Source organism: Enhydra lutris, unplaced genomic scaffold, assembly GCF_002288905.1.
Source record: "Enhydra lutris kenyoni isolate GAN:26980312 unplaced genomic scaffold, ASM228890v2 scaffoldscaffold27, whole genome shotgun sequence".
In the NCBI taxonomy this organism is placed as follows: Eukaryota; Metazoa; Chordata; class Mammalia; order Carnivora; family Mustelidae; genus Enhydra; species Enhydra lutris.
The window spans coordinates 18,586,139-18,604,495 of NW_019154111.1; the positions used below are offsets into that span (position 1 = coordinate 18,586,139).

Sequence of the window (18,357 nt, forward strand, 5' to 3'; positions counted from 1 at the left end):
CATGTGTCTGTTAGCCATTTGTATGTCTTCTTTGGAGAATTGTCTGTTCATGTCTTCTGCCCATTTTTTGACGTGATTATCTGTTTTGTGTGTGTTGAGTTTGAGGAGTTCTTTATAGATCTTGGATATCAGCCCTTTGCCTGTAGTGTCATTTGCAAATATCTTCTCCCATTCCGTGGGTTGCCTCTTTGTTTTGTTGACTGTTTCCTTTGCTGTGCAGAAGTTTTTGATCTTGATGAAGTCCCAAAAATTCATTTTCACTTTTGTTTCCTTTGCCTTTGGAGACATGTCTTGAAAGAAGTTGCTGTGGCTGATGTTGAAGAGATTATGCCTATGTTCTCCTCTAGGATTTTGATAGATTCCTGCCTCACTTTGAGGTCTTTTATCCATTTTGAGTTTATCTTTGTGTATGGTATAAGAGAATGGTCAATTTCATTCTTCTACGTGTACCTGTCCAATTATCCCAGCACCATTTATCGAAGAGACTGTCTTTTTTCCACTGTATATTTTTTCCTACTTTGTTAAAGATTATTTGACCATATTGTTGAGGGCCCATATCTGGGCTCTCTACTCTGTTCCACTGGTCTATGTGTCTGTTTTTGTGCTGGTACCATGCTGTCTTGGTGATCACAGCTTTGTAGTAAAGCTTGAAATCAGGCAATGTGATGCCCCTAGTTGTTTCTTTTTCCACATTTCCTTAGTGCGGGGTCCCTTCTGGTTCCATACAAATTTTAGGATTGTTTGTTCCAGCTCCTTGAAAAATGCCAGTGGAATTTTGACTGGGATGGCATTGAAAGTATAGATTGCTTTAGGCAGTATAGACATTTTAACAATTCAAACTTATTCTTCTTAATGCTTAAAATTTCTTAGAGTACATGGAACTTCATTATTTGCATCATTCTTTAGTAAATTGATGCATTGATTTAATAGTGGTAAAAGAAAATTATCTTTCCCAATAGACTTGAGGTTATAGTGCTGTTAATCTGAGATATGTTTTCCTTTTTTTCCCTTCTGCTAATCAAAACTTTGAATATTTAGACTCTTCCTTTACTTCCCTCCATCTTTCTGAAGAATCCTCCCTTTTGAGGGAAATTTCTTCATTTCTTTTTAGGTATAACATGTATAGTGAAGTATACAGATACTTAGTTTACAGCTCAGTGAATGTATGTGTACATTGTCCTTGTTAACCATCTCCCAAATCAAGGTAGTGAACTTTCCAGCCATTGAGAAGAACATACGTCCCATGCTGATTTTAACAATTGAAATATTTTTGGTTTTGCAAGGAAAAACGTGTTTATGAATAATGCGTAAGTTTTAAGAAGCTAATACTGTGTTATCTAGAAGTATATTAAATTTCAAAAAGGGAGATTATTGAAAAACTGGAGATAAGCAGGAAAGTTGAGAAAATGAAGAGAAATTAAGGTAGCAGAGATGATAGTAAGTTGTGAGAACTAAGCCAGAGATAGATGAAGAGGAATTTCCAGATGAATAAAGACCAACAATGATATGAATTAGGGGCTAAAGAGTTACATTCACATATAGGACAGTGGTTCAAAGGACAACATGCCATGTTACCATCCTCTGGATATCTGGAGAGGCCCTGCAAACTGTGGAGATTCAAGTGTCGAATTTATAGGATGGAAGTCAAGTAGGTTAAGGCTATTGGAAGCTTTAGAGAGGATAACACTTTCCCCAATATGAATTGGAGAACTGGCTGGAAAGACATTTGCTTTTCTTGAAGACCTGAGACTGGGAGAGCATCCAGAGAGATGTTCCAGACCCTATGGGGGCAGGTCTCTGGATCTGTGATCCACATTTGTAGATTTTCTAGGTGTATATAGATATAGATACTGAGTCTATGCACATTGTTTGAGTTGGATTTGTTTCTCAAAGATCCTGGCTGAAAATGTGCTGCTTTAGAATAAAGTTTAGATGAATTTCTGGAGGGTGATGAAACATGAGGGAGAGTCTTGGGTGTCTCAAGTTCATGCCTGGGAGGAGAGTGTGGGTTTATAACCTCCAGACTTGAGAGGAAAGGATCAGTGATGCACAGACAGAGACTTTGACCGCACCCCAGTGGTTTCATCACAAACACTGATACGTTTAAAAAAGTGTGGAGAAGGAAGTGAAACCAGTGGAATTGGAAGGGGAAAAAAGGCACCAAATATAAGATGGCTTTTGGTGAATATATTGACATAGGAGATAAAACATGTTTAATTGCTTTCTAACTCAGTTTCACCAATTGTAAGCCATCAGCATAAAATATTCATAAAGCTAATTATAATTTACTGATCTTATTGCATTATACTCCTATAGTAATCCTATGAACCCACAAGGACAGAGGACAGAATGAGTCTATTATATAGACTAGGAGATTGAGATTTAGGGAAGATTACTGACTTCAAGATTACATAACAAATAACATGGTGGAGGCTGGCCTCAAAAACCTGGTCTTTGGACTTTGCTGTCTTGGGCCCAGCTGCCCCTTCAGTCTGATAAATCCAGAAGTGTGGCCCCTTAATAATTTGTAATCAGTAGCACTTCCTATCATACTTCATAGCACAATATAATAACAACAAAGCCCCAGGGCAGAAATCTTTTTCAAAGGATAGAAGTATTGACTTTAATGCTTTAGCCAAGGCATAATTATTAGGAAGTCATAGGAAAAATGTGGACTGGGCCAGAAAAACATGTAGGCAAATCCGTGATTGCTGTTTCCTTAGATATAGAACATTAGGCAAGTTTATTTAACTTCTTGGAGCCTAAATTTTTCTATCTATAAATTCAATGAATAAATGTTTATTGAACACCTACTAAAATAACCTGGCAATGTTGTAGGCACTTGGAATACATCCAGACAAGTGTGTAGTTGTCTTGGGATAAAACCAGACAAAAGTATTCCTGCCATGCCCTGGTGGAGCTTGCATTTGGTAGAGCCAATAATAAGAAAACAATGTTCCATATAACTGAACTATGGAGGGTGATCATTTGCTATTTTGGAAAATAAAGACAAGAGGGAATCAGGAGTGCAGGAGGAATGGAGGGTGCTTAAAATGTTCAGTGAAGAAGTCAGGCTAGGCCAGTTCTTTCTTGGCAGTACTGTCTTGTCAGTTACACCAAAAAAAAAAAACTTGGTATCATCCCTGACTCCCTGCTTTTTCTCGTGTCTCATGACAGATTTATTAGGAAATCCATTTGCATTTGTCTTCAGAGTATTTCTAGAGTCTGACAGCTGTCCCCATCTTCCACCTACCAGTCTGGTCAAGACTTCTTCTGGTGGAAGGTTAGGAGCACTTAAAAAGGGACTAAATTTGAATGGTGAGAATTTTTTTTTTATGGAGAAAACATTTTTTCTTTCTTTCTTTTTTTTTTTTTAACATTTTCATGTATATAATGCTTTCAGACCACTAATGAGCGAGTAAATTAGAATATTCAAACCATGGTTTATAAGAACAACTCACAGTTAAACTAGAGGATAACCCTATTTCTGAGTCTGTTCTAATTTAAAAGATTAAATTTAACATGTATAGTTGCCTGAAGTACGGTTGATTTTTGTTTCCAAGAAAGAGGCAACATAAGCAGGCTAAATAAAGTTGAAATACTATTAATAAACCTCAGAGCTTTAAAGCAGAGTTGTCTGTCCTTTCCCCCAGAGAGGAAGAAAATTGAGCATAGTCTCTTTCTTGAAAAGTTGGAAAGTGCCAATAAGACGATCAATTTTGGTGATTCCTGCCAGTTTCCTCCTTGAACAGTGATGGCGAGCGACATGTTTTTAACTAAAACTAAATAAATATTGGACTCTTTATGTGCTAATGCTAAGTAAGCTTAAAATTTTGAAAAAAAAAAAAATTAGTGTGTCCAAACTTTCAAACATGATATATTTTTTTTGCTTTGATAAAGTAAAATTTTTAAAAAGGCAAAATTATGACTCCTACAAATATAAACACGCAATAAAGATTTCATTCAGTGCATGAAGAATGAGCAAACTAGTTACATGTTAAAACTAATCCAAAGAGCATATAAAAACTAGGTGTTTTTAGGCAAGGTTAAAATAAGATTCCTGGATTAGATCTAAAAGTGGTCAGTTTCCAACAAGGTTTTAAACTATAACCATTGGATTATCTTATTCAGCAGACACATTATTTGCATATTTTCCAGACAAAATTCTGTAAGGTAACGTGTAACTTCACTGTTTGGGACCTTGAATCAATAAATAGTAAGTTAAACTAAGTATATTTCTAAAGATGACCCTTGGATGCCCTTTGCCCCTGTAGGACATTGAAAGGACCTACCCCCTCACCTTTTTGCCTTATTTTTGAGTTTTGGATACTTTTCATAACAGCTTTTAAAGTCAGTACATACACTGGGTGTTATACACAGCATGCATGTTCAGTGAATCCTTGAACATTATGTCAAAAACTAAGGAAAATTATGTACGTGGGGGCACCTGGGTGGCTCAGTTGGTTAAGCATCCGCCTTCAGCTCCTGTCCTGAGATCAAGCCCCACATTGGGCTCCCTGCTTGGTGGGGAGCCTGCTTCTCCCTCTGCCCTTCTCCCCGCTCACGCTTTTCTCTGTCTCACAAATGAATTAAATCCTTAAAAAAAAGAAAAAACACGAAAAACTAAAGATGTACTATATGTTGGCTGATTGAATTTAAATACGAAAATAAAGACAGTGCATAAATATAAAAATCTTTTTATAGCTTATTTTGCTTGTTTTTTTTTTTCTCTTGCATGCTCTGAGAAACCATTCCAAAACATCGCTTTCTTTCTCTCTTTCTTTTTTTTTTTTTTCCCCCAAAGGAAACCAAGGTATTCTGTAACTGGTTAGGTGTTTTTCCTGAGGTTGCAAACTTTTTTAGAATGTTGCTTCAAACTCTAGAGGAATCTTAAAAAGATACTTAAGAGTCTTCCTTAAGAAAGTTAATTATGAATGTGGATACTTAATTACTATGTGATAATAAATATGCAGTTTTAATATTGATTATATGTAAATTCTGTTAAAAGAAATATATGACGGTTATATTCGGGAAGAAGAAAACAGGTGGCCTGAGACTCTGGGACTGATATGGGAAGTGGTACCAGATGTTGCTTTCCAGCCTATGAGCAAACAGGTGGAAGTGAGTCACAGGTTAGGTGCAGGTTGACGAGAGCACCTGGGATGTGTTCCAGTCATCCCAGAGACGGGGATTTCTTAGGTTATGCTTCGAATGATGCCCAGGGAAACTATGAGAAAGGTATTAATTTTCCTGGAGCATTAAGCAGTCATTTGCAACCTGGCTGCTTTAGGCTTTCATTCCCAGCCAGTTTTGTACAAATAAGCTGATACGTGATGTCATGCTTCATATCATAAAGCTATAAACTCTTTAATGAAAGACCTAATGCCAGGTTTCCAAAAACTAAAAAAGAACCTATAGTGGGAGAAAGCCTTCTTTTGCTGTTGGTAAGAATGTAATTGGTTATCATCTGCTTTAAGGGCAATTTGCCAATATCTGTCCGTATCTTTTTAAATCCCAGTATTTGGAATGTCCTTCTCATTGAGTTGAAAGAAACCAAAATCTGATTACAGAGATCCAAGGACCAAATGGCAATGCTCATGTAGTTTAGAAAGAAACATGAATCTTCTAGATTGATATTGTTATTCTTTTTCAGGTGCAGCTTTATTTATAAGTTGGCCTTTTGCTTTGAACTTAAAATTTTCTAAATCTTTTACTAAAAAACTGAATTTATGGTCATAAGAGATCTGGTTACATTTGTGTCATGTGAAAATTCTAGAATTTTCAGCATATTGCTGTTATGTGTTTTTTAATTTGAATTCTTACTTATAAAAAGGATATCCTCTTGATATATATTTGTGGTAAGAAAGGTATTTGTGATGTTTGTTTCCTAACAGGCAAACACATTCATATACTGAACGTTTTCCTTACCGACCAGTTTACCCCAAGCAATTCAAAGTTAACAGTGACTAATTAAGATTGATCTCGAAGCTAAATTTTCTTCCATGTAGGTTTTCAGTTTTTCCTTAAGCAAGTACCTTATCAAAAATAGTTAATGTGAAAATGTTACTTATTTTGTACCATAATGATTCTGAATAAAGGATGTAATGTACTCTTACACATAATTTGATGATTTTAAAGCCTAGAGACTGAAGAACCGGGCAGGTGCCTTTATATTGAGTGTCACAGTTTCCAAGACAATCAGAGATATACATCGTATAATCTTCTATGATAAAATTGAAATAATAACTTTTGTAACATTGGTTTTTTTTTTTTTTAATTATTTTCAAGGAAAGAAACTTCCCCAAATTTATAACAAAAGAAATGGAGACTATGTATATAGAAGAGTTGCGATCTTCAGTGAATTTGCTAATGGCCAATTTGGAAAGTCTTCCAGTTTCAAAAGGTGGTCCGGAATTTAAATTACAAAAACTAAAACGTTCACAGAATTCTGCATTTCTGGACATAGGCGATGAGAATGAGATTCAACTGTCAAAGTCGGATGTGGTGCTGTCATTCACCTTAGAGGTAAGTGACGTGATCCCGTGTTCACCTCTGACAGCGTAAATGAAACTGCAGAATAATTTCTGCTCACCTTCATGGTAACTTCCTGAACTGAAAGCAGTGTGATATATTTTGAAGAAGTTACCTTATTCTTCATTTGCTAGACAATCCGGTTGTGAATGCAAACTAATACACATTGTTCTTTAAACATAATCCCAGTTTCAGGATTAAATAATAAAATAGTAAGTTTTGAGAAAATTCGTCTTTGTGCCAACTATCTTGGTGTAAGTTTATCAGTAAAAGCACATTTGGGTGGAAATAGTATTTAAACACATAACCGAATTCTCTGTAACTTGGAAATTGCTTGCAGGCTTTTGGTTCGCTTTGTTTTTAACCTACCTCACCTATGGTATTTTTCTAGAATCAAATCCCACCAGCCAGCTTTGAAACACAATATTGGGTGCATAGAGATGATAAGGAGAGAATTCTTCCTTTCCAGGATGTCCAGTTTCATTATAGATACAGTACATATTATAAAGAATAGGAACAAATGTCACACATTTAAACTTTTGTTCTCTCAGACTGCTGAGTTTTATCCCTTTTATACAATGCACTGGAAACCAGATATGCAGACTCAGCACAGCCACCTGTTGATTTTTTTTTTTTTTTATGATTACATTTCTTCTTTGCTAATCTGTGTATTGGGGCTAATCCATGTATTTCTTTATGCGTTTATACATGGCATAAACACATATAGTTGCAATATCGAGCTTAAATTCAGAGCACTCTCAAAAATTAAAGCTCGTTACTCCTTCCTTGCTTTGTTAAATTCTCTTTGCTGGTGCCCAGTACTGCTACTGAAGTTTGTGGATTGACTGATGGAGTTTTAGGAGGCACCGTTTTAAATTTCTTTGTTGATAACTTCTTTCTTTTGGCTTGCTTAGTTTGCGACAGAAAAAGCAAGTGTGTGCTTTTGTTCTTTATTCCACCTGTTCAACTCTAAGATAAATTCAGGCTTGAGGATAAGCCAACTGCCTCTCTCTTAACTTCCAGACTAATGATTTTTTTGTAAGTTAATAGATTAAATTTACTATCAGAATTAGAAATGGGTTTTCTTCTGACCTGAGACTCTGTTCTAGGATGACCTAATGATTTTGCCATTACTCTGGGTTTCTTCTCAATCTCTTCAGTATCTTAAAGAGACGTTTAATGGAAAACTACACAGTATCTTACATGTAGAAATCTGTTTTCCTACTGACCAAGGTGTAGAATGCCAAGGTGTTTTTTTTTAAGTCTTTGTATGAAATAAAATCTGTTACAGTATAATTTGTAAAGCAAATTATTTTTGTAATGTATAAATCTACCAGCAGAACTGGAAACCATTCAAAACACCTTCTTCCTTTTTAAACAAAATTATAAATAACTGGCTTTTATGAACTCTTTTCCCCATTGAAAACAAGATTATCCTCGTGAGTTAGCGTTGGTGTGAAACTATGAATTGTTCTGTCCTTTATTGCTGGTGTATGAAACAGGGCTGCTCAGTTAACAATAGAATGGTGTTAGGAAGAGAAAATGAGTTAAAGCTTCATTTTGCATGGTCTGAGAAGCTTGCCTATTTGTAAAATTGTTTATGATAGTCCTCTACTGCTATGTCTATGTAAGGCAGATGTTTTCCTTCCATAGCATAATAGAGATGTTTTCTGTGATGTACTTCCGGTATTATAAATAGGAGTTGTGTGTTCAACAGCAAAAGGAAGTCACATTCCATGCAGACTACACAATGCTTACTTGTGGACACCTGAGAGAACAGATGAGGTCCCCACTCTGTCCCCAGGGCCTTTGACCTCAGCCTAGCTAAACTCCATAATTATCCCTGTCCCATTATCTAAGCCTTGCTTCTCAGCCTAAGAAAGTTCTGAAAGGCAAGCAGTTAATCCAATTTCAGGGTCTCACATTTAGTCAGTCAGGCTTAAAATTGGTCCAGTGGGAAAAGTCTTTTCTACGAACTGAAGTCTGAGTCTAGGGAGCAAGTGCAGATCTGAAAAACTGTTTAAATTTTATCACCTCTTTAAAATTGCTACCGACCGCTCTCTTCTCTCACCATACCCTGTTCTCTTAGCAAGCTGAATTTTTGCCACAGCTCTTACCACCTGACGCACCTAATTCAGTTTATTATTCATTATCTGACAGAGTCTACTAAATGGTAAGCTACGGGAAGTTAAGGTCTTGTTTTGTTTGCTGAAGTATCAAAAGGGCCTAAAACATGGCCTGGCACACAGTTGACTTGATAAATACTGATTGAATTAGGGACTTTGATGGTATTAAGAAACAGCAGTGAAAAAAATAAAAAGGCAGAAGGTAGCCACAAGAAGATGACTTATAGGTCTCTCTGCTGATGAAGGCTTCAGAGAGAATAACAAAGCAAGAGCAAAGCTAACCTGCAAAACCACAAGCCAGATATTGAATATAAATATTCAAGTGAGGGGAGGACAACAGAGGTTAATGTGTGAGGTTGAGTCTGCATGTCGGAAGAGGGATGGTGTCACTCATGGGTACGGCTGATTTTTGTAGTTTTCATCGGTATTAGGCTGGCAGCGCAGGAGACAACTTCTTTATCTGGTAGTACATGTCCCACATACAGCTCAGCCTTATTTTCTCAAACCTGCCCGTGACTCAGTGCCGTGCAACTCTGGTCAATGCATCATTCAGAAGCATGGTACCAAGTTTTCTATTTTGGACATGCCTCCCTTCTTTTTATGTCCAGAATAATTCTGCACATTTTATCTTTATTAAATCTGTCACAGAGAGATTGGGGAAGAGAAGATGGAAATGAGACTGGTTTCATTTTCCATGTTCCCTTACCAGGTGTTGTGGGGAACTGGTCGGAACAGTTACCTGAAATAGGTCAGTTGATGGTCCACAGAATTCTTGGCTGTCTTTATCATTAAAGATTGAGACCAACTGTATTTTTTTTATTCCTTTTGGAAATCAAATCTGTAGAATTGTGTTATTTTATTTATATGTGTGGATTCAGAACAGAAGTTACTTCTTTTGAAAGTGGCAATTCTGCAGAAGAAAACGTTCCCGGCACAGACGGCAGTATTAGTTTGCGGACCGGGAAACTGTTTCACAAGTTGTGTGTTTCAAGAGGTCCTGTTTGCAGTAGTTTGTAGGAGAGGTGACAGAAACAGTGGTAAGCAGGTACTTCCTTTCTTCTCTGTTGCACTTTGCTGAACACACTATGGAAAAAGATGCAGGGCAAGTAAGCATATTCCCACATATGAACTAAAAGATATCTACATTTATGATGTGTACACAATTCTATTGCTTCCCGTATTTTCAGTGACCTTCCAAAAATTTTATTAAGAAGTCATTTCGAGCATGTTGGTAAGTCCCTGTGGAATTGGCTTGTGATTGATATGGTTATCCTGTCAGTCATTTGTCTCAGCTTCTGCTTAGTTTTATTTGTATAAGGATCTGATGAGTTTCAAAATGACTAACAATGACGTTGATTTATTGAGAATGCATACCTCCTTTTGCTTACTTTCCATCAACAAGATGAAGTGCTTTGTTCTAACTTCCTTGAATATCTACAAAAGCTAGGAAAGGTGTTACTGTTCTCTATCAGTTCTTAGTCTGTTTTCTGTTATGCCCTTATTTTTATTCCTGCATTGGTATACATTTCACTGTGATAAAATACCGAAAGTCTTGGTTGTGGAAGGAAAATGGTTCTGAATTTGACCTTTCTTTTTTAGTGATTAGTTTCCCATTATTTTCATGGGGAAAAAAATGGGTATTTTTATTTACAAATGTAACCCTTCTGTTGTGCTGAAGAGTGAAAGGAAGGATAGTTTTTTTTTTTTTAAGATGGCATCTTGGAGAACTTTTGCCTTGAGATTCATATCACAACTCAATGAAAAGTGGAATGATTTTAATAATGTATTAAATGATCAATACATGATGTTTTTAGTGGATATTTTTGTAGCTACGTGGCATGGATGCTATTAATCTTATTTGTACAAATACAACATGAGATCAGAAAAAACCTGTGCATATTATAAAAATGCCATTGAATATAATTTATGAGTTTCAAGAGCTAGGGAAACTTCAGGATGCAAGGTTTGACTGAAAAAAAAAAAAAAGCAAAAATATGAACATTAAAGCCCACTTGAAAAATATTTGTTTCCCTCTTTTCCAGGAGTTATAAGTGCATAAAACAGTATCAGTCTTTCTACCCATTCCCAGTGTGCTGCATTAAAGTCGCACATACCTTTAGTGGATGGAAAAGTCCTTTTTTCCATTGCCAAGTTAGTGTAAGATATTCATCGGCAGGTTATATCTCCCATACTTCATAATAAGATATACATTTTCTATAATGAATATTCTTTTATAAATACTAATAGTATCTAAATAAGTGAACAGATAAAGTTCTGATGATGTTACCTACTGATTACCATGAATTGGGTTGATGATGATGGATACCACTCATGAATAGGATTTCATTTTATGTGGAACTCAACTGGTACTGCTTTTAGCACATTCCCTGAATTTTCATGGGCGATTCTGCTTTACCTTATGCAGACTTGCCCACATTTTTAAAGAATCTGAGTTTATACCTCATTTAACTCAGTAAGGCTTATATTTAGAGATCTTAACCTTACTTTAATAAGCTTGCAGGAGATATTTCTTCAATATCAGACTTCCTCAGAATGTTACTTATTATACCTTCCATGGATACAGATGATTCTAGCGAAGATAAAATACCATTGATGTTGCCAGATAATTTTATCAGTTGGTCATTCTAATTGTTGTCAATGTTGCTACTTCTATGTCTTGTTAAAGACTGCTAACTTGATGTATCATTTAAAAAAATTTTTTTGAATCTTTAGATTGTCATAATGGAAGTGCAAGGTTTGAAGTCCGTTGCTCCCAATCGAATTGTTTACTGTACAATGGAAGTGGAAGGAGGAGAAAAACTGCAGACAGACCAGGCTGAAGCCTCAAGGCCACAGTAAGCCAGCTGAAAAAAATCTTCCCCTTCCAAAGAAACATGGTTTATTCATTTGCAGCATTGTGTGGTTTTATACTCCACAAGGGTTATTGGTTAGGTTTGTTTCAACTGTGTTAGAATCATTGTGTGCCTTTCTAGATAAGGATGCTATAATTAGAACTATAGCAGATTCCCTGTGTAGGACAAATAGAAAATCTAACCTGCAAATGAGAAGTAGTTATTTGGGAAGTCAATATTTGTAAGTCATTTAAAAAGAAAGCATGTGTTTTCATGTGTTATTTAAAAGGTGGTGCTTGATCCTATACTGTAACCTAATAGCTTTTCCATTTCCATGTATTGCTGTTGACCGTATGACACTGATGATGTTGAGGGGGATATAATTTTGCACAATGTCGTAGAATACTTAGGGAATAGGCTTGAGTTAGAGAACCAATTACTGACAACCGCACAGTAATCAGAGAAGCTAAAGCTGTTCTTAGCTGGCAGTTTTAGGTTTCAAATTCTGGGAATGAGTTTAATTAAGTTTGGAAGATGTTCTCTTTAACTGATTGAAACTTGGGAAACATCACAGTGTCTGGTAGAAATAACCAGGCTAGCCTGAGGAATTTGAGTGAAAATTGCCTGGCTTTCATTTGTACATGCCTTTATTTATTTTTATTATTTTTTTATTGTGTTATGTTAGTCACCATAAAATACATCCTTAGTTTTTGACGCAGTGTTCCAAGATTCATTGTTTATGTGGGGCACATATTGCATGAAACACTAGGTGTACACTGCCTTTAGAAAAGATTTTTTTCCTTCCTCAGGACTTGGAAATTTGTCTTATCACAGCATGATGATGTGGCCTGTTCATTCAGGAAGTGTCTAATCAGATCCTGGTTGGCAGTGGGTCGATAGAGGGGAACAAAAACTTTCATTTTCCTTAGGGCAGGCACAAGTCTAAGGTGGGGACAGAGATACAAGTGTAGTAGGACAGATATGCACAAGGCATTATGAGATGGAGAAGAAGCAAGTTGCACCTTCTGACCGTGCCTTATAAAAAGTCCTACAGATCTACCCCTAACCAGGCTCTCATTACCTCTGGGACCTCCCCCAGCCCCTCGTCAGAAGGGCTTCATGTAATTCCTCAAACATATCTTTACACTTGTTTTTCCCTCTGCCTGCCTTCCGTTTATCTTTGTATGGCTGGATCTTTGGTGTTAGACATTTCTCCAAAGAAGACCTACAAATGACTAATAAGTGACACATGAAAAAATGCTTCACGGGGCACCTGGGTGGCTCAGTGGGTTAAAGCCTCTGCCTTCGGCTCAGGTCATGGTCCCGGTGTCCTGGGATCGAGCCCCACATCGGGCTCTCTGCTCTGCGGGGAGCCTGCTTCCACCTCTCTCTCTGTCTGCCTCTCTGCCTACTTGTGATCTCTGTCTGTCAAATAAATAAATAAAATCTTTAAAAAAAAAAAAAAAGAAAGAAAAATGCTTCACATCACTCATCATCAGGGAAATAAAAATCAAAAGCACAATGGGTTACTACCCCGTGCTGGTCAGAATGGCTAAAATTAACTCGGGAAACAACAGATGTCAGTGCGGATGCATTAAAAGGGGAACCCTCTTTCACTGATGGTGGGAATGCAAGCCGGAGCAGCCACTCTGGAAAAGAGTAATGGAGGTTCCTCAAAAAGTTAAAAGTAGAGCTACCGTATCACCCAGCAATTACACCACTAGGTATTTATCCAGAGGATGCAAACATAGTGATTTGGAGAGGCATATGCACCCCAATGTTTGTAACAGCAATGTTCACAACTGCCAAAATAAGGAGAGAGCCCAGATGTCCATTGGCAGATGGATGGATAAAGATGATGTGTGTATATATACACAATGGAATACTACTCAGCCACCAAAAGGGATGAAATCTTGCCATTTGCAATGATGTGGCTTGAACTAGAGTTTATTATGCCAAGTGAATTGAGTCAGAGAAAGAAAAATACCATATGATTTCACTCAAGTGGAATTTAAGAAACAAAACAAATGAACACAGGGGAAAGGAAGGAAAAATAAAAACAGAAGCAAACCATAAGTGATTCTTAACGATAGGGAACAAATTGAGGGTTGCTGGAGGGGACGTGGGTGGGCGGGAGGAGGTAATTGGATGAAGGGCGTTAAGGAGGACACTTGATGTAATGAGCACTGGGTGTTATATGCAACTGATGAATCACTAAACTCTACCTTGAAATTAATAATACACTATGTTAACTAACTTGAATTTAAATTTAAAAAAAAGTCTTCCCTCAAAAAAGTCTTAAATCTTAACTTGAGTAACTCAGTTAGTTAAACATCTGACTCTCGACTTCAGCATAGGTCTTGATCTTGGGGTTATGAAGTTTAAAGTCCTGCATTGGGCTCCACTCTGGGCATGGAGCCTACCTTAAAAAAAAAAAAAAAAAATTCTTAAACCTCACTTGCTGAGAACACCTCTTTTAGATAACCCAATATGAAAAAAAAAATAGATAACCCACTATGAAGCAGATACTTTCTGGCTCATTTTAATCTTTAGACTAATGTGCTTCTTATCTTGTTCCTTTTATATTTCCCCCTTGAGAAAGAGGTAGATATCGTGTCCTGTTCGATCTTCTGGTACTCAGTAGGCTGTCAGAATTGATTCAGTTGCTTACACTTATTTTTATGACTTAGTCACAGTAAATATTGAAGGGTGTAGTATTTACTCCTGCAGGCAAATAGAGTTGAGTTACAGTGTGACAATAAAGTGAAAATAAAGAGAATAAACAACTCTTTCAAGAGATTCTTTAGACCTAGGAGGAGGCCATGAGACAGAAGGAAATTGATTGGGGCTATTTTTGGCAGAGCATATGGAATCAAGGGAGAGGTGTGGTTTTTGTTTTAAAGGTCAGTTATATTAGTCTGTATTAGTATATTCACAGAGTTGTGCAATCATCAGCAATTCTACAAGCTATTCATTACCTCAAAAAGAAGCATCGTACCCCTTGACCTCTCAACGTCAGATCACCCCCATCTTGACCAATTACTAAGTGACTTTCTGTCTCTATAGATTTGCCTATTCTGGGCATTTCAAATAAATAGAATCATATAGCGTGTGTGCTCTTTTGGGACTGGTTTCTTTCCCTTAACTTAGTGTTTTCTGCTTACTCTAACTTCTGGCATGTATCAGAACTTCAGAACTTCTAGCATGTTCAGAACTTCGTTTCTTTCTATGACCAAATCCTGGCATGGATATACCACCTTTTGTTTATCCATTCATTTAGATTGAGGACAGTTGGGTTGTTTCCACCTTGTGGCTACTGGGAATACTGCAAGTAAAGTTATGCAAATAACTGTTTGAGTCCCTGTTTTCAGTTGGCTTAGGTCTGTCTGTAGTGGAATTGCTGGACTGGGTAATAATTGCATATTTAGATGTTTGAGGATCCACCAAAGTGCTTCCCACGGTGATAGCACCACTTTATTTTCCCATCGACAATGTGGAAGAGTTTCAATTTCTTCACATTCTCACCAGTACTTATTATTTGCCCTATACACAGTCATTCTAGTAGGGGGGACACGGTATCTCATTGCGATTTGATTTACACTTCGCTCCTGGCTAATGATGTTGGGCATATTTTCAAATTTTGTATTAGCTATCTGTATATCTCTGTAGAGGAATGTCTATTTAAGTCTCTCCTTCCTTTTTTTATTGAGTTGTTTGTCTTTTAAGTGTAAGAGCTATTTCTATATTCTGGATGTTAGGTTCTTATATATGATTTGTGAATGTTTTCTCCCTTTGTGTAGATTATCTTTTTGTTTTCTTGATATTGTCTTCTGACACTGTTCAGTTTATCTATTTTGCTGTTGCTACTTATGCTTCTGGAGCCAGGTCTAAGAATCTGGTGGTCAATCCAAGGTCACAAAAATTTAGCCCCAATTTTTCTCCTAAGACTTTCATAGTTTTACCTCTTACATTTAGGTCATTAACCCATTTTAAAGATTTATTTATCTGGAGAAAGAGGTTGCATGCTCATGTGTGCAAGCAGGGAGAAGGGCTGAGGAAAAGGGAGAGAGAATCTCGAGGAGACTCCACACTGAGTGTGGAGCCCCATGTGGGGCTTGATCTTGTGACTCTGAGATTGTGACTTGAGCAGAAACAAGAGTCAGCTGCTGACTTTTATTTGTGGTAGGATGTAAGGGTTCAACTTCCTTTATTTGCATGTGACAATTCAGTTGTCCAGTTCTTTTTTTTTTTTTTTAAGATTTTATTTATTTGACCGAGATCACAAGTAGGCAGGGGGTGAGGGTGGGGGAGTAAGCAGAGAGCCCAATGCAGGGCTCGATCCCAGGACCCTGAGATCATGACCCAAGCTGAAGGCAGAGGCTTAACCCACTGAGCCACCCAGGTGCCCCTAGTTGTCCAGCTCTTAAGTTGAGGAAACTATTCCTTCCCCATTAAATATTCTGGGTACCCTTTTGGAAATCAATTTACCATAAATAACATGGGTTTCTTTCTGGACTCTGAATTGCATTACATTGATGTTCTTATGCTAGTACCACAGTATTTGCTTACCATTGCCTTTTATGAAGTAGGTTTTGTTTTGGGGTTTTTTTTTGTTTTTGTTTTTTTTTTGGCCTTGTGTAACATTTTAATATCACGAGTATGTGTCTTCCAGCTCTGTTCTTTTTCAAGATTATTTTGGCTATTCTGAATTTCCATATGACCTTAAGGATAACTTTGCCCGTTTCCACAAAGGTTTTGCAAATATCTCCAGCTGGGATTCTCCTAGAGATTGTATTGAATCTGATCAACTTGGAGAGTACTGCCATCTTAATCAATGGTGTTGTCTTCCTACTCATGAACATAGTGTCTTTCTAGTTATTTAGACCTTTGTTTCTTTTAACAATAGTTTGTAGTTTCCAAAGTGTAAGTTTTGAACTTCTTTGGTAAAATTTATTCCTGGTATTTTATCCTTTACTTAAGTTATTTTGGATTGTTTACTGTAAGTTTATAAAGATTATTTTTTAAATATTGATCTTACATGCTGCACCCTTGCTGAACTTGTTAATTCTAATGGTTGTTATTGCTGAACTTGTTAATTCTAATGGTTGTTATTTTATGAGATTTCTTAGATTTCTTTTTATATAAGATCATGTCATCTACAAGTAGTGATAATTTTGTTTCTTTCTGCCTGATCTGGATGCCTTTTCTTTCTTTTTTTTTTTTTTCTTTTTGCCTAATTGCCCTGACTAGTTCTTCCACTGCAGTGCTGCGTACAAGTGGCAGGAGTAGACCTTTATGCATTCTTCCTGATTTTAGTAGAAAAGCATATATTTTTCATGATTAAGTATAATCCTAGCTCTGGATTTTTTGTAGATGCCTGTTGCCAATTTGAGGAAGTTCCTGTTCATAGATTTGTTAGTGTTTTTATTGTGAAAAGGTGTTGGATTTTTCAAATGATTTCTCTGCCTCTGTTGAGAGGATCGTGTAGGTTTTGCTTTTAATCCTAATGACATGGTGCATTACATTATTTAATTTTTTTTCAAGATTTTATTTATTTATTTGACAGAGAGATCACAAGTAGGTAGAGAGGCAGGCAGAGACAGAGAGAGGGGGAAGCAGGCTCCTCGCCGGGCCGAGATCCCGATTTGGGGCTCAATCCCAGGACCTTGAGATCATGACCTGAGCCGAAAGCAGAGGCTTTAACCCACTGAGCCATCCAGGTGCCCCACATTATTTAACTTTGAGTGTCAAACTAGTCTTGTATCCCTGACATAGTTTGTACTTGGTCACGATGCCTAATACTTATTTGTTACTGCATTTAGTTCTCCAGTCTTTTGTTAAGGACTTTTGCATCTCTTTAAGAAATAGCGATCTATAATATCTTTTTTGTGACCTATCTGATTTTATTTATTTATTTTTTAAAGATTTTATTTTATTTATTTGACAGTAGTCAAATAAATAAGTAGTCAAAGAAATAAGTAGTCTCTGCCTACTTATTTCACAAGTAGGCAGAGAGAGAGGCAGAGAGAGAGGGGGAAGCAGGCTCTCTGCCGAGCAAAGAGCCCGATGCGGGGCTCGATCCCAGGACCCTGAGATCATGACCTGAGCCGAAGGCAGAGGCCTAACCCACTGAGCCACCCACGCACCCCCCTATCTGATTTTATATTGGCCTCATAGAATGAGTTTGGAAGTGGTCTCCTTTTTTTTTTTTTTTTTTTTTTTTTAGGTATGGAAAATTAGTATTAATTTATTAACGTTTGTTGGAATTTACTGAAGAAGCCCTCTGGGGCTGGGCTTTCTTTGTAGGTAGGTCTCCATTACTAATTTAATCTCTTTCTTGTAGATCTATTCAGAGTGTCTGTTTCTTCTTGTCAGTTTTGGGATTTGGTGTAGTTAGAGTAATTTGTCCATTTCATTCAAGTTGCCTAATTTATTGGCATACATTTGTTTATATTATTCATTTACAATGTTTTTTATTTCCAGAAAATATTCCTCCTTCAATTTCTAAAATGAATTCAATGAATTCTAGTATTTGAATCTCCTTTTTCTTAGTCCATCTAGCTAAAAAAAATTTTTATCTTTAAAATACCCAACTTTTGTTTCATTGATTCTCTCTCTAATCTTCTTTATTTCCTTCCCCTTTTCCCTTTAGGTTTAGTTTCTCCTCTTTTTCAGTGTCTTAAGGTAGAAAGTTAGATTTTCGTGTTGAGATCTTCCCAATGCAGGTACTTAGAGCTATAAATATCCTTCTAAGCACTGCTTGAGCAGCATCCCATAAATATCAATATGTTCTCTACATTTTCACTCAGCGAGGAGAATTTGGATCAGGAAAATGTGTTATTTGTACG

General features: G+C 36.8%; 1 protein-coding gene across 5 annotated transcripts in view; it reads left to right on the plus strand.

Moving 5' to 3' along the window:
* Positions 1 to 18,357, plus strand: part of LOC111151929 (calcium dependent secretion activator 2) — a 532,957-nt gene that overhangs the window by 217,867 nt on the left and 296,733 nt on the right. For all 5 annotated transcript variants that reach the window (XM_022510148.1, XM_022510149.1, XM_022510145.1 and 2 more), the window contains exons 5-6: positions 6,289 to 6,525; positions 11,391 to 11,512. In XM_022510148.1, coding sequence (XP_022365856.1) covers positions 6,289 to 6,525; positions 11,391 to 11,512 — 359 coding nt within the window. The remainder of the gene's footprint in view (positions 1 to 6,288; positions 6,526 to 11,390; positions 11,513 to 18,357) is intronic.